The sequence below is a fragment of the Trichoderma evansii genome (assembly GCF_050947405.1).
Source record: "Trichoderma evansii strain SZMC 28006 chromosome Unknown GGI43scaffold_3, whole genome shotgun sequence".
Taxonomy (NCBI): domain Eukaryota; kingdom Fungi; phylum Ascomycota; class Sordariomycetes; order Hypocreales; family Hypocreaceae; genus Trichoderma; species Trichoderma evansii.
Genome location: NW_028145203.1, coordinates 2261553 through 2277224, shown reverse-complemented (window position 1 = coordinate 2277224; position 15672 = coordinate 2261553). Strand labels below are relative to the sequence as shown.

Sequence of the window (15672 nt, the reverse complement as noted above, 5' to 3'; positions counted from 1 at the left end):
ATTGGAGCGCTGGTGTTACACAAATTATAACGCGCAAAGGTATCTTAGTCAGACAAAATTTATTTCGATATGGAATTAAGCAATGTAAGTAGAATAACTTATGCATTTCATTCTTTCACTATCGACTTCATTCTCCTAACTACAAGATGCTATTGGAATCTCAAGCTTCGTCCTCACATTGACAAATAGGGCCGTTGCAACAGCTCTTTTGTCACTAGCATCGTAGTTTCCAGCTATCACCACTTAAATTGGGCTGCAAAGAAATCGAATTAACTTTGCTTAATGGCGTAGCCGCCATGATGCCGTTAACTGTCGTAGCTTCTCACTAGTAAAATATTAGTATGTGGGTGGTAAATGTAAGAGTTTCCAATATTAGTGAAAGAAGAATGCTAATAGCGTACCAAAGAAGCTTTATTATAGCTGTACAACAGCCATTAAGATGTTCTCACTATAACAGTATTGGCAGGAATCAGCTGCCAGTATTGACCGGTGTGAAGACCATCAGAAAGAAAAGCCTCAGTTGTGTCGAAATAAACGTCCAAGAACTTATTTGGTCCCGTGAAGCTGTTGGTCAGCCGGTACTCATACTCCGGATGTTGTGATAATGGCGAGCGGCTAAACTGCCAATATTGGCCCAAATAATTTCCTGTTTCAGTTAAGTGGAGCCCGGTGCTGTCCACTCCATTATTATTAATGACATCAAGAGACCGTTGCACACCGTTGGTAATAGTGTGAAGACGGTAGCGTTGAGCAGTATTTGTAGGAGTGAGGAACCAGAGGCTGTCGGACGTAACATTATTTGCGTTAACCATGGAGAGGGAGCCATCAGACCCTGTTTGAGCAAGAATCTTAGATGCGAGCGTATAGCCATTTTTCAGGACATAGATCATGCTGGTGTTGAATGTCGACATCTTATAGTTGTTTATAATTTTGTATAAGTCAGATTGATATGAAAACAAAAATGAAAATGTTGTCACAGTACAGGGTGGTGGGATGAATTTTATAGTTGAAAGCAAGCAGCTATCTTGCAACCGGCTTACATTCAGCCCGTATGACTACTTCAAACTGTCAGATGAACAGCGCATGCTGCATATTATGCGACTATTACTCCGTACTAGTATTATGGTTTCTCGAGACTACTGCATGTTGTGCAATGTAATACGAGGAATTGCGACTTTATTGACCCCTTGCAGCTATCATCTGGCACAGACTTACAACCTCACTGGCTCATTTGACGAAGAGGCGTCTGCAAAGGGAGGCTATGCACTCTGAGCTAGAAAAATTTACCGCCTAATGTATTGCTCTCTGCAGCGCCAAGAACAGTCTGGAACAGTCTCTACCGTAACATCGGGTTATAAGCGCTGAAGCATTATTACTGTTGCTGGTAATATTGCATGCACTGACCTTACACAAACCGTAATGCGTAATGCGTAAAGCCATTTTAGTCAGGAAGAATTTTGATATGGTTAATCGTGGCGTATAATATTTGTGCATGTTTGATTCGAGCTATTTCATCACACATGATATTCGTGATATGCTCTAGGCGCGATAAAGCAGAGGATGGATAGAAAGGTTGTTTCAAAGGAGGCATATAAAATTACTTTCTGTGGTTCATTTTTTTTTTTTTTTTTTTTTTTTTTTTGGCTTTAGATTGGTATAATTATTACTAGGTACCTGGAGAAATAGATATTTTGAGAGGGGGGAGGGGTGGGTTGAACAATCCTATATAGCAGCCCATTATGCCATGAAGCTCGGTATATATTACGCAATTTATGCCTACACTGAAGTGATATGTCTATTCAAATAATATAATTTGTAAAATTCTTATAAATCAAATTCATTTAGGATCTAGTTTGCTAATAGAAGGTGGCTTTGTGGTCCTGTATGTTAAAAGCTATTGGTGAAGGATACTTTAACTCGAGGCGCCATCTCGCTTTATTCACGCTATAGTCTCTTGATTCACTTCACTACTAAGAAACGCAATACATGTATCCAGCAAGATATGAACCTTTGCAATCCGACTGCTCTGCTTCAAGGGTTCATGCACGATTGGCCAATCCCAACCTATGAATTGCACCTTGCTGGCCTATTATGATGGATTTAACGGTAGATAATAATAAATGCATAAAATAAAAAAACTATATAAGTAGTAATTGTTAAATAATGAAATTTAGCTACGTAAATAGAATAACTTTCACTATCAGCTTCATTCTCTTAACTACGAGATACTATTCGAATCTCAAGCTCACTTCTCACATCCGTTGCAACAGTCTCTTGCCATTAGCCATCACCACTTAAATTGGACTGCAAAGAAGTCGAATCAGCTTTGCTTAAGACCGTAACCGCCACGATGCTATTTGACTATCGCAGCTTCTCACTAGTAAGATATTAGTATGTAGGTAGTGGAAAAAGAATGCCAATAGCGTACCAAAGAAGCTTTATTATGGCTATATAACAGCCATTAAGATGTATTCACCACAACAGTATCCGTAGGGATCAATGACCAGTATTGCCCGGTGTGAAGACCAGTGGATAGATCAGCCTCAAAGGTTTTTGGATCAACATCCAAATACTTGTCTGGCCCCGTGAAGTTGTTGCTTAGCCGGTACGGATACTGCGGTCCTGCTGGTGAGTTGTTAAATACCCAGTATTAGCCCGAGTAGTCTCCCGTCCAAGTCATGTGAAGTCCGAAACTTTGGACTCCATTAATATTGTTAACATCAAGGGATTTCTGCACACCGTTGGAAACAGTGTGAAGACGGTAATGCTGAGGGTGAGCGGCAGGTGCAGGAATGAGGAACCAGAGGCTCTCACACAAAACGTTGTTTGCGTTGACCATGAAAAGAGAGCCATCAGATCCTGACTGAGCAAGAATCTTGGCTGCAGCCGTGAAACTGTTTTTCAAGACATAGATCAAAGTGGTGTTGATTGCCGCCATCTTTCTGTTCTCTGTATTGCTGTGTCTGATACTGTTCAGTTTGAAGATGAAGACATTCTAATAATACAGAGTTGTCGGAGGGTCTTTATAGTTGAAGGTAGGTAGGTATAAGTTCAATGTTGTAAGTACACATGTGGTCAGTGCACATTATATCACTGTCTCAGCGTTTGAGCACACATCTTATACGAGACTGATCCGTGCATCACACTGACAGAGAATATAATAGGCGGCAGGCATTCCTAACTCAAAAAAACTTGATCACTGCCTCTCTTGGCAAACGCCTCTTCGCCAAGTGAGCCAGTGAGGTTGTACTTTGCCAGCCACGTTTAGCCGCAAGGGAGTTGATAAAGTCGTCTATTCTCATATCATTTGCCAAAACATGCGTGGGTCCTAATAAATTGCAATAGTAAGAGCCGCATGATGTGTCCCGAATACTATTCATTTGAGACTTTCAAGTAGTCATGCGAGACTAAAGATAAGCTGATTATACAAAATGCAATTTGTAAAATTAACTTGGTAAGATTTTATTTGTTGTAACATGGTCAAATACCATGTATATTCTTTGTGCGTATATTGTAAATGTTTTAATTCAAGCTAATTCATCATACATAATTTTCTAACATGTCCTTGACGTGATGAAATATGAGAAAGGCAGAAAAATAAGTTTTTGATAACAGATGCATAAAATTACTTCTGCGAAGCCATGTTTTGATCTCTGGCTTGTTGGAATCAAATATTCAAAAAAGTATATACCCGAACAGGAAAAAAGAGATGGAATGGAAACGGTTTAAATAGTCGTATATGAGGGAACCCCAATAAAATGTCAACCGAGCGTTACAAGCCGGATGGTAGGTAGAGACATGTCCCATGCCTCCTTGAATATCCTACCGGTACCTAACCGACTTGCAACCTGGTGTTGGTCATCCCATTCAACTAGCATAACATTGTACATCTCCGCCTTGTCCGAATAGGTGACATTTCCAGTAATGGAGTTAAACCCCTTTGCTAAGGCTCCAGAAAGAACAATGAATTCATGCTTGCCTTCGATAACTTCGTCGGGCCCTTCGCCATTGAGGATTAGGTATCCTGCGAGTTGACGTCTGCTGCCTGTCGTACAGTGGATATGCGCATGGATCGGTTTCCTCCTTGATGAATTTATCTGAAGTGAATCTGGGTCGCGCCACTTTCTGTGGACTATGGTGAAGAACGAGCAACTGGTCCAGAATTGGAGGTATAGGCCCTGCATGTTGGGCAGTTCCACTTCAGGTCGTTTTCCAGAGTGCCCTCCGATAGACTCAAATATGGGCTCCCAGCAGAGCGCATTGATGCTGAGATTGCAGCCGAGAGGTACTTCATCAATGCCCATGCCGACGTCGTTTGCTAGACGAGGTGCCGCCGGTCCATCTTTGACATACCACTTCGTAGTCAATTCTATCCATTCTTTCCCTTCTGGACCAGGCGCGTCATATTCTGCCTGTCCAACCCAGCCAGCCCACGACCAGCTAGGAAATCTTGTCTGATCACTTTCTCGACGAGTTTGCAAGACAGACGGGGTCCACAGCAATGCTATATCTAGATAAGTTTCAGGAAGAGCAGCCAGGAAGTTGTTTCCCATGTGGTGGCTCAATTGGCTCGAAATTCCCTCAAATGCGTTGATGATATCGTCAGAAAAAGTGAGACGCCGTTTAGTATACTCTTTTACTGCTTTTGCGTATTCGGTAAAGACGACAGGGCGGCACAACGGCGCTGGTTCATACTCTTCTCCACCATCCTCCCATTGCTTCTCAATACGCTGTCGCGGAGCCTCTTCTTGTGCCCAACGAGGCGACAGCTGTTCCAGCCAGTGTATTTCTTTGGCCTGGGCTTTAATCGAAGCTGGGGCATCCTCACAGAAGCATGCACTTCGACACTGCCAAAAAACGCTGCCTTGGTAGAACAGAAGCAAACGCCTAGACAATAGCTGCTCCTGAAAAGTCCATCCTCTAGAGCCCCAGACTGAACCAGAGGGATCCAAGGGAAGATCAAGGGCAGTGGCAATAGAAAAGCCTGGCCAGATTTCTTCATGTAGCTGATTGATATTTCGGGTGCGTGTTCCAGGTCGGACACCGGGAAGACCGGCGTTTGCATCAATACCATCGGCTGCAACAATAGTAAGCAGGGCAGCCCCGTAAATCCTGTCCATCGACTTGATATGTAGGTATTTATTGGATTCGTCTTGGTTAATGCAGAGTTGATCTACCCACAGATACCTTTCGCCCAGAGCCTTCACTACCGTAATGGCATCTACGATAGTCTGGCCCACGGGGGTTTCTTGAGCGAACAGGCTGCCTTTCTCTGATAAGATAGGTTCAGTTTGGCTATTCAACTGTAGATACTGAGTCCGACCCCATACATAGCTTAAAGCAACATATTGAGCACTGGGCGGCGGTGCTACAATACACTCATCGACGACATCAATGAGACGAAATGATGATTCTGATTCAGAATTCGTTGGGCTGGAGAAGGCGCCGCATTGGCTGGGATGCTCGCGCTCGCATTTGGTGACCCATTTGCGACAGATTTCGAGGTCAATCTTATCCTGGTCAATACGGTGATATAATGACTCCGGCAGCGACTCTGATAGTGGGACGAGGCGGAATGAAAGCTTCTTATCTATATCCAGAGGCGACGGAGGTGGATGTATGGTAACATGCAGAAAGCGGCTTCCCAACTCTGCCGGAGTGTCCTGAAAATGCTCTAAAGTGAAGGTAAAGGTAACCGGCACTCCCTCTCGATGATCGACAACTTGGTGGGGTGTGAATTTGCGCGCCGTCTGAGCGAGTAACCGACAAAACGCGCAGATTTCTTTGTTGGCAAAAGCATCTCGGAACTTTATCGCATGCACGCGCTCGGAAGAATGAAAGCTGAAGATGTCATACAAGTCGGACGCTGCGCAGTTGAGGCATTCGTCGAATGACCCGAGACGAGGGGTTTGAAGCACCATTGTAGAAGTTTAGGCGGCTATAAATAAATGGAAGGTAGAGAGAGCGTGTGCCACTATAATCAGTATATCTCGCGGGGAAATAACGCTTTGAAGTTGAAGTATAAGAATAGGACGCTTGGTTCCATTCATGTAAGAGTGGTGAAGGGATTATTAGCATACATGTCAATATTGATGGATTTCGCAGTATTATGCATTGTATTAAATTACCTAAGCTTCTTGTAGGCGAGGCCGCCATTTAGGATACCATCGCTGGCTCGTCTAGCTCTCTAAGCGCGTCTACAGATAATCAGGGGGTTGCGCATTAAAACTGCTTCCGCAAGTATTCACAAACAACCTATTTTAGACGGTGTAAGATGTGGCTGAGGACTCGATAGCTCGTGCAGCCAGTGAGCACCTAACAAAACAGCACGCTAAGCAGGATTTTGGCGCGTTTACTTGTATTTGATCTGCTGTAGCTGAGTGCGTAGCGGATGTGTAGGCGTTTTCACAGGGGCTGTGTTTCCTGAGGCTGAATTATGCGCTATCTGTGTTATTGAGCTTAGTTGATCGTCAGAAAGAGCCTCATGTTACTAAGATTCCTAGCAGATGTCGGAGTTTTCAGAACTTCCAAAATGGATGAATCAATTATTTAGTGATGAATCCATATTCTCATTGACTCTAAGTAAACTCCATAACAATCGTTTCAATGGCCAAGCTTCATTTGATAAACTGCTTGTTGCATGGTTTTTTTGGAGAAGGTATATGGGTATCTTTTCTGTCCTTTTGATTTAGGATTATAGTGTATCTGGAATTGGTATTCTTTACGGAGCAATCAAGTAGGCATAGTTATCGTATAGGTGATAGAACCTCTTCTATTCGCCGTGTTTACAAACAAGCCAAGCCGGTTGCGAATGCAGAGCCACAAGAGACTTTTGGCGCGGCCGTAGATTCGAGACATGCACTATTAGGCCTACCTTTCACCGGTTATGGATGTGGCGCTCTTGCCAGCGGGATCGCCCGCTTCTTCCCCGTTAGCGCCCGTAGAACTGCGGAGCACAGCCGTCTGGAGCGATAGCAGAACTCACGATGCACGCCTCCAAAGCCAGTTTTTTTGCGAAAATTGATTAATTTTATAATTTCCAGATATTCAAGAGCTTGAAACAGAGGTCTTTTTGGTCCCTTCTATCATGAAAACAGGTGGGGTTGATGCAGTCACAGCCGAAACTACATGTACGCAGCTGCTCCTCGCTTAGAGAGGTACCTAGTTTTCTATCCATTGATCTATTCCCCTACGTAGACTACAGAATGCTTTACAGAATCATTCAATTTTACATATGGAGGCTTGTATTAATTAGCTCTGGCGAAGTTGTATCACCCACAAACACCGTCTAACCGAGTATGGCTGCGCAAAGGATATTTCCCTGTCTCAATTTATAAGATAAGCTAAACGAGCTGTTCAGCCAGAAAAACAAAACTGTTGAAATAAGACTATATACTTATTCATAGAGCATATACACTAAGAGTAAATTTTAGGAAAAGGTTAAGCATTCTCTAGCAAATCAATTTTACAAAGAAAAACAACATCTGGAAGCGAAATAAATCGGGCATCAATTTGTCTGTGGGAAAACTGTATAGTACTAAAGTCTCTTTTTCTAGTCAGTGCTGGGGATATATCTATACGATAGAACCTATCAGAAGCGCCTATATTCAGAAATTAATAGTTTAGATTAAATATTTGAAATAAATTTGCGAAAGCAATTAGTTCTACCACAATTACCCCTCTCCTGTATTTGATCCTCCTGATGATAGCCTGGAGCCTGATTTACCCAGCACTGTAGCAATAGATGTGGTGAAAGCTACCAGAGTCATCGAATCAGATTCATTCTAACGCATTAGCGCCCAAGTAATATCATTCATAAATAAGATCATTGGCCCATGATAAGTCTGCAAAGTACTGGATTGGGAGAGTACTTCTGCATACGGCCATAATAGGATTATATCAGAGCTTGTTACGAATCGCCATCCACTACGTAGCATTTATCATGCTGATCCTCTCTCGTCGGTGTCGCATTTTCATCTTTTTTGGCTCAGATCTACCACCCTTACAACCGCCAACCGGCAGTAATAACCGATAAATATTTCCGACTTCATGTTCATGCAGAGCCAAGACCTCAATGTGTTTTCGTTATAGCGTAGTTTCTACGTCATACAGACTTGGTTAAGCCATTTTTACGAAGTTCGCAGTATATTAACAGTCGACTTGGAGGTTGAGTACGAACTTGTGATAGGGTCGACTGTATGTTCGTTGTCATTAATCAAGGATTAACCACCTACATAGGCTCCCATAGGCCACCCAAAATGCATATTCTATTAAACCCCTCGCTCCACCTATATAGAAGGTACCATGCAATGAATTTGGTATGAGCCATTTGACTAGAAATAGTTGAACGTCCCATTAGTACTACTTCTTCGGACAAAGACGCAAAAAAATTATATCTCGTGTCACTTGTTCCTACTAAGTTTTGTTTCGAGATGAAGCTGCCGTCCATTTTGATCTTTATATTCTTTTTGGGCAGCATCGCATATGCCCAAATTCTTCCCCTACCAATTTTCAACCCGCTTGATCCCAGATTCGATGACTGGCAGCCACCCGGACCAGAAGACTGTAAGTAAGAGTTGATAGATGTACTTGATAACGCCTATTATGATCTAATAATTAAGTAACAGCCCGTGGTCCTTGTCCGGGTCTTAACTCTCTCGCGAACCATGGCTTCTTGCCGCACAGTGGCAAGAATATTACAGCCATCGACATTGTTCGAGGTACCTTTGAAGGCTTGGGTCTGTCACCAGAGTTCGCTGTTATCGCAGGTGTTGCAGAACTCTTAAAATCATACACACTTGCCTCATTTGACTTACATGAGCTGTCCAACCACGGCTTCATCGATCATGACTGCAGTTTGTCTCGTCCAGATATTGGAGACGGCGATAATAATGACTTCAATGAGACAATCTGGTCTGTTCCACTTCAAGCTCTTAAAAATTATTCTATTATTACCCCCCAAGCTATCGGGGCAGCCAGAACAGCGAGAGACTTATTTGACATTGCTAATAACCCTGCTCAAGAGTGCGGTGCTCGCTCTATTGCGTTTGGCGCCTTGGAGAATGGACTACTAATTGCTGGCCTTGGGGGAAGTCCACCGTTGGATTGGGTGCGAAGCGTGTTTGAGCATGAAAGACTGCCGACGAATCTTGGTTTCATTCCAACTCCTCTTTTGATCAATAATTCTCCCATTATCCTTACACTTGGGGTAGAGTCTCTTCTTTCTCAGCCTCACTTGATACAGATCTTAGGCAACACTGTGATAAAGACTCCGGCGGTGAGATTAACAAGAATTCTTTTCAAATAAATACGTAACTAACTTGCTTTTAGGATCTGTTAGCTGAGGTATTTCCTATTAAGGATTATAATCTTACCTACATTACTTCAGTTCTCAGTCTGGCAGGATTCCCATCCGTTGATCTTTCGAACCTTCTATGAGCACAGGATCTAAATTTACGTACAGTATGTCTAAAAGAAAAGAAAACAATAGATGCCGCAGCTATTAGAAATTGGAGTCTATTCAAATATTTAAACATCACCTACACGATAATGAAATCAGTAGTTGGTGGATGTTACTACAGCGTTTTGCCATCAAGCCCCAGAGAGAGAGACAAGGAGAGGGAAGCTGGCTGTAGCTAAATGTTTGCAATATCTTGTATAGTGTTTTCTCTTCTCTGAGAGCCGCTAGAATGCCTATCAAAACTATCTGAAATTATGTTTGTATTGCCACATGTATCAGTACCTACGTTAGAGTCACGGGGAATCCGGGTACAGCCCCGGCTACAAAGGCATAGCTTCAGAGAGGAAAAGAGACGCCACGTTCGATGCAAGGAATTTACCCCTCCTCAGATACAAACTCTTCTTGGTAGAAATTAGTTTTCAGTGAGTTCAGTGCTAGGGCTATCTGCATTGAGACCCGACCGAATGCCAGAGCCAGAAAAGCACTTCCAGGTAGGTAGAAATTAAATTGGTAGCTGATAGTAGTAAATGGCTCCTGATCCAAGGTATTAAGCAATGCTAGGCCATCTTACTCCTTGTTTGGAAATATGTAAGCTGAAAGAGAGATTAAAAAAAAAAAACACAGAGGGAGACTGAGAAAGCATTGTGTGTAACTGCAATTGATTTGGGTAGACTCAGAAGCTAGCATGAACTCGCATGTTCTCCATCCGGTAATATGACCGAAGTCATGCGTCGTTGCGCAAGGCTCAAATGCGGTACAGGGGTCGAGGATGAACGCGCAATCCAAACGCTATGGTGTATACGGACCAGGCTACGATAAAGATGCTGGGAGAAATATCAATATCTTTAGGTGATGTCAGCTCGTAAGCCACTTTAACATAAATACAATTAATTAACAATTCATATATAAAGAAACCGACTGTTCCAGGTTGCTTCTCTATCATATACGATCGATGTGATATAGAAATGCTAGTCAATATCTCGTTGTTTTATAAAGAGAGGGCCAGCCTAGACAACAGCCCCCTTTTTACTCCGTATTATGTGTAGTTTTACATAATGAGATAAAGTAGTAGATCGATCCCTACTAGTCCCATGCGGGTCTTTCCGACCGCGATCGTAGTCTGAATGGCATGGATAAGTTCTAAGCTAGTGCTCCGTGCAAGAGCACATTTTAATCTGTATTTGATCATCCAGAGACTTTTGGCTTTCCGTTTAAGCAGCTATTTATTTGCTAAAGAACTCAGCCGATATATTTTATCTTTTTGACCGCTAATAGATGAAATACGTATCGCCAACTCAGCAAGCTACTGCGGGGTGAGCAAGCAGGGCAGATTGACTGGGGCCGTAGAATCAGGCTCTGGGATGCAATGTGCGGCTGAATTTGCATAACCGAGGAAGGAAAGTATTTATCAGTACCCAATATATATATATCTTCCAACAGCATCTAATTAAAATTTGTAAACTATAATCGCTATTCCCTTTCACGCACCACGACACTATTCGGCCGCCCTCCTCTTTGACAGCGCCATTATCAGCCATCATCATCCAGCACTTGTCCAGCTCACCGTTCTTTTTTTTTTTTTTTTTTTTTTTTTTTTTTTTGGTTAAATCACGTTTCATAATTCAGCAGTGATTTAATATTTCCAAATGTCGCATCGATATTTTCTTTCAGTTTTATTGTTGCTGTGGCTGGCGAGCCGTGCATCTGCCGATGGCGGGGATGATTTTGCAAATAATCTCGCCTCAGATCTTGGACCGTAAAAACCCCTTGAAGCATTGACATTTCTTATACTTTCTACTTTAAAGCTAAGATCATTTGTTCTAGTATCCTCGCACTCTTTGGTGAGCGAGTAGTCATGCAATTCATGAGCCAAGCTATGGGTATAGCAGACTGCATTCTGTTGGCCGTGGCTCCAATTGGAGCCATCACCACCGTTGTAAGCGCTATTAGAGTAGCAGGCCCATCATGGTTAAAATCATTTATCGGACGAGCAAGAGAGAATCTTGCAGCGGCAGAGGTTGAGGTCATGTCCTCCACGTCGGAAGAAACCTGCGAACTTTGGAACGGCAATAGTGTGGTAAGATGTCCGGTTCGGCCGACATACGCCAATTCATCTGTTTAGTCCCAAAAGGTTATGACGCTTCAAAGAAATTCAACATTCGATGTGAGGAACTGCAGAATATCGAGATAGTTGCCGAAAAGCCTGCAGAAGGAGACAAGAGTGATAATATCAAGATAAATGCCGGAAAGCCTGCAGAAGGAGACAATACTGAGGATATCACGAAGTACGAGCTAGACAAACAGGAAACTGAAATATCTAAAAAGGCTATAAAGAAACCTGAACTACTTCAAAAGAAAGGTAAGAGCTATTAATCGCTTTCACATTATTATCGTTTGCTAAGACTATTCGTCGTAGAAAAAGCTGGTCCAACGTATGCTTGGCAGTGTTTGAGAAACAATATACGACTGTCCTCAGATAATTTGAAACCGATTTATCCGCTTTTACCCCACAAGAGAAAGTGCACCAAGTCAGATCCAGAAAACCAGCTTGAGTCAAGCACAGGGAATTCTAAACCCTCAATCTCAAAAATGCCGGCTTCAAGTAACATCTCTTCAACAGAAGACTCAAAAAATAAGGAAGAACTAGAACTGGTCATTGCCATGGACACCTCAAACGACAACGTACCAAACCTGCTTCTCAACTGTCACGATAGAGTCGGTCGAAGTGAAATATACCTTGCCGCCGCTTTTGGCGTAGTTCTACAGCTTGGTGCTATAATATATTTTGGAGTTATCACCCATCACGAACCTATTCAAACCCAATTCTTGAAAGATGGCAAAACTGTGGTTAAATACGCTTTTCCATGTGCCGCGGTAGGAACTGTCCTATTAGTATTTGGCTTATTCTTATGCTCTTGGGTCGTTGGCAAAAGCACTAAGGAAACATATTATGAAGCTGAGAACCACCAAATATTTATTGCTGGCTACAGAAAGACCACTCTGTGAGTGATCAAGTGTTCAAACCTTTTGCGATATATCCAACTAGCATACGAGAATATATTACCATGTCTCGGCGACAAGGTATCCAGAAGAATTCTCTCAACACGATAATGGGGAAAAATAGCAATATACAGTTAGATGATGTGTCTATGTCATTTTGGGCAATACAATATTGGCCATTGAAATTTATTACATCACTCGGCGCTCTAATTTCTGTCATTGGATTTATTTCACAGTTTATCGGTATGAGGGGATTAAACTGGACAGCATCAATTGTGCATCTTGGCATCACAATAGTGGTAACAATACTACGGGTCATAGTCCGTCGCGGACTGGGAAAACCTCCTGCTCGTAAGCCCTTGATCTCGAAATCTGAGCTTGATTGGTTTGTCCTGAGCTTCGGAAATTTTACTAAGGCACCTTGGTACAAGCGAGAAAATGATGATGTAGAAGATAGAAGGTCTTCTACATGGGAAATCTGCACCGGAGATGAGCAGATATACCCTCCTTTGAAAGGAGTCGATAAGGACAGCGACCAGCGTCACAAGGATTCAGAGCCTCATAAAATTCTGATGGCACGAAAATATTTAGGACAGCTTTCTGGGTGGAAAAGTTCTGTTCTCGACGAAGCTACCTGTTTGTCAAGAGCAATAGAAGAAGTTGCAAACACTTTTTTGAGCAGTGAGCTGCCCAAAACAAACTATGAATGGAGCATTCCAGCGATTTACACAGCAAATGATTCCACAGAGTCTGTCAAAGATAATATCTATATAACTCTTTACAAAGATGAGGATAAAAGATGGCGCGTTGACGAAGCGGGTATTGAGGCAATTCTCTCTCTGTGGCTATACTCAACCTCACCAGCGAAGCTTTCTAAAACAAGTCGGCGACGGAGTTTAAGGGTTTATGGACCAAGTGAATCTGAAGAGCGTGTGAATAGGGACCTGAAGTGGTGGATGCGTGAAAATATTCCTAATGTTTGCATATACACGAAGGAAGACGATGCTAAAATAGAATCTGGCTGCACGGTAGTGGGCTTCGGAACTGAACACAGCGTGGGCAAACCTACCGAAGTTTCAGCCCAAAGCGACCCCATTATGGCATATCTTGTTCTAGAATGTCAAGATGATCAAGAAAGGCTCTTTTCTCGAGATTTGTTTTTTTCATTCATGCGCGCAGTTGCAAAGATGCCTGAGGTTAATATTCCAAGCGCATGGAGCGAACATCCATTATCTTCCAGCACAATGACTGGAAGATGGAAACAGATGAAATTAAAGGCTGGCATTATCTCTGAACTGATTAGAAGGTTGGAGAAGATCGGATTTGGGTCACTATCGGACATCTACATTGATCTAATTATACCCCTAAGCCTTGAATACAAGCTGACGAACATCAAGAATATCATTGATGATGTTACTACGGAAGCATATGAATACGAACAATCACAACAATGGGAGAAGCTGGTAAACACCTGTCTCTATCTTCTGAGTTTAACTCGGCAGTTTGATTTCAAAAAGGAATCTTCTTCCCCGCTGGCTATAGCTATGTGCCTCGGGTTTCTTTATAGATTACACCATGAAGCAAAGCTTCAACAATCTGAAAGAAGGGCTGAAAATGGATTTATTTCTCAATTAAAAACACTAAAATGGTACATCGGGTTTTATATTCAAGGCTCAGATTCCCTTTTGACCGTCTTGTTGGACGAATCTAAATTCTTTACCTTCTCTCTCAGCGCACTGCTCGGCTCCAATTATAACAGCACAACATCTTTTCCGGATAGTTTTGGAATTGCTGGTGAGCATTTCAAGGTTATGAAAGCAAGCGAGAGGGAGCAAATATTGAATATTCAAAATTTGGAAGCATTTGAAAAGAGCGATGCCTTCGCCTGGTCGCCGCTCCACTATGCTGCCAATTTGCCTTTACACGGTATAGTCAGAGATGACAATTGCAAACCAGACGGCAACCCTTCTAACGTTCAAGATCTTATCGGATGGACACCTTTACACCACGCATGTCTATGCGGTAACGAGATAATAGTAAATATGCTACTCGAGCACACATCTCTTACGATTGCTGGAAACGACGGAATTACGCCAATGCACTGTGCTGTTCAAAGTGGGAAAATCGAAATACTACAAAAATTAATTATGAGGGTTAGTCTAAGACACCGAAAACCTGACGAACGTTACGTGGATCACAATGAGAGACATCCTATTCACTGGGCTGCAGTCAAAGGAAACGTCGAGATGGTTCGCCTGATGAAAGACGATATCAGTTTGAAGGATCGATTTGGCTGGACTCCTCTTCACATTGCTACAATATATGAACACGAAGAGTTACTCCGGTACATTACTAAGGATCACGCCAAAATAATAAATACAGACGACAATGAACTCCGCACGCTTCTGCACCTTGCAGTGAAAAACGAATTAATAGATACCGTGAAGATATTAATTCAAGCCGGCGCAAAAGTTGACACAGTTGAAAAAAATGGCTCAACTCCGCTTTACGTGGCAGCAAAACAAAAACAAAAACAAATTCTCAAGATGCTTTTAAAACATGGCGCCTATAAGGAGGCTATGGATGCAAAAGGTCGTACGCCACTCTACCTAGCTGTAGAAGATGGTATAAATGAAATCATAAATTTATTAATAGCTAATGGTTCGAATGTTAAAACAACGACGAAATATGGAAGAACGCCGCTACACGTTGCATTAAGTCGTGGGCAAGATGGGCTTGAGCTCGCAAAGATATTGCTTCGAGCCGGTGCCGACGCCAATACCAAAGCTCAAGATGGCGTAACAGTGATGCATATAGCAGCGCAGTTCGGCAGCCTATTAGAAATTCTCAATCTTTTAGCAGACATTGACCTAAAATCACTGGATATTAATGCGACTGATGAGTACGGACAAACACCGTTGCTGATTGCGATCTATGAGGCAGATTGGAAGGCTGCGGAGCGACTACTCGATATGGACGCCAAAATCGATGCAGATCGGAGAGATGGATACACACCAGTGCTTGGTGCTGTCAAAAGGGGAAATGAAAATATTTTACATCAGCTGTTGGTTAAGGGAGCCAACCAGAACGACGCTGACAGAGATGGATACTCAGCATTGCATCTTGCTATTCTCAACAGAAAACGGAATACTGTTCGGAAACTATTGGACTTCAAGGCTGAGATTAATTCTGTTGCGTCATTGATGCATGAT

General features: G+C 42.6%; 5 protein-coding genes across 5 annotated transcripts; 2 read left to right on the top strand and 3 right to left on the bottom strand.

Annotated features, from left to right (window-relative positions):
* Positions 1-44: 44 nt before the first annotated feature.
* On the bottom strand, positions 45-1029 carry GGI43DRAFT_397051 (carbohydrate-binding module family 13 protein). Its single transcript, XM_083205051.1, has 2 exons — positions 402-1029; positions 45-325 (listed from the first exon to the last, which is right to left on the bottom strand). The coding sequence occupies exon 1, from the start codon at positions 909-911 to the stop codon at positions 435-437; it is 477 nt and encodes a 158-aa protein (XP_083064459.1). The 5' UTR covers positions 912-1029; the 3' UTR covers positions 45-325; positions 402-434.
* A 1432-nt stretch (positions 1030-2461) lies between these two features.
* On the bottom strand, positions 2462-2938 carry GGI43DRAFT_380802 (carbohydrate-binding module family 13 protein; the record flags this gene model as incomplete). Its single annotated transcript, XM_083203030.1, has 2 exons — positions 2462-2625; positions 2740-2938. 2 exons carry the CDS (start codon positions 2936-2938, stop codon positions 2462-2464), a joined length of 363 nt encoding a protein of 120 aa, XP_083064458.1.
* Positions 2939-3570: 632 nt separating this feature from the next.
* Positions 3571-6274, bottom strand: GGI43DRAFT_257842 (HET domain-containing protein). Its single transcript, XM_083200937.1, has 3 exons — positions 6256-6274; positions 6081-6197; positions 3571-6006 (listed from the first exon to the last, which is right to left on the bottom strand). The coding sequence occupies exon 3, from the start codon at positions 5919-5921 to the stop codon at positions 3762-3764; it is 2160 nt and encodes a 719-aa protein (XP_083064457.1). The 5' UTR covers positions 5922-6006; positions 6081-6197; positions 6256-6274; the 3' UTR covers positions 3571-3761.
* Positions 6275-7798: 1524 nt separating this feature from the next.
* Positions 7799-10076, top strand: GGI43DRAFT_397044 (peroxidase family protein). Its single transcript, XM_083205050.1, has 3 exons — positions 7799-8565; positions 8628-9277; positions 9331-10076. Exons 1-3 carry the CDS (start codon positions 8433-8435, stop codon positions 9436-9438), a joined length of 891 nt encoding a protein of 296 aa, XP_083064456.1. The 5' UTR covers positions 7799-8432; the 3' UTR covers positions 9439-10076.
* A 1239-nt stretch (positions 10077-11315) lies between these two features.
* Positions 11316-12466, top strand: GGI43DRAFT_431349 (uncharacterized protein; the record flags this gene model as incomplete). Its single annotated transcript, XM_083209397.1, has 3 exons — positions 11316-11537; positions 11609-11819; positions 11877-12466. The coding sequence occupies 3 exons, from the start codon at positions 11316-11318 to the stop codon at positions 12464-12466; spliced, it is 1023 nt and encodes a 340-aa protein (XP_083064455.1).
* Between the last annotated feature and the right edge of the window lie 3206 nt (positions 12467-15672).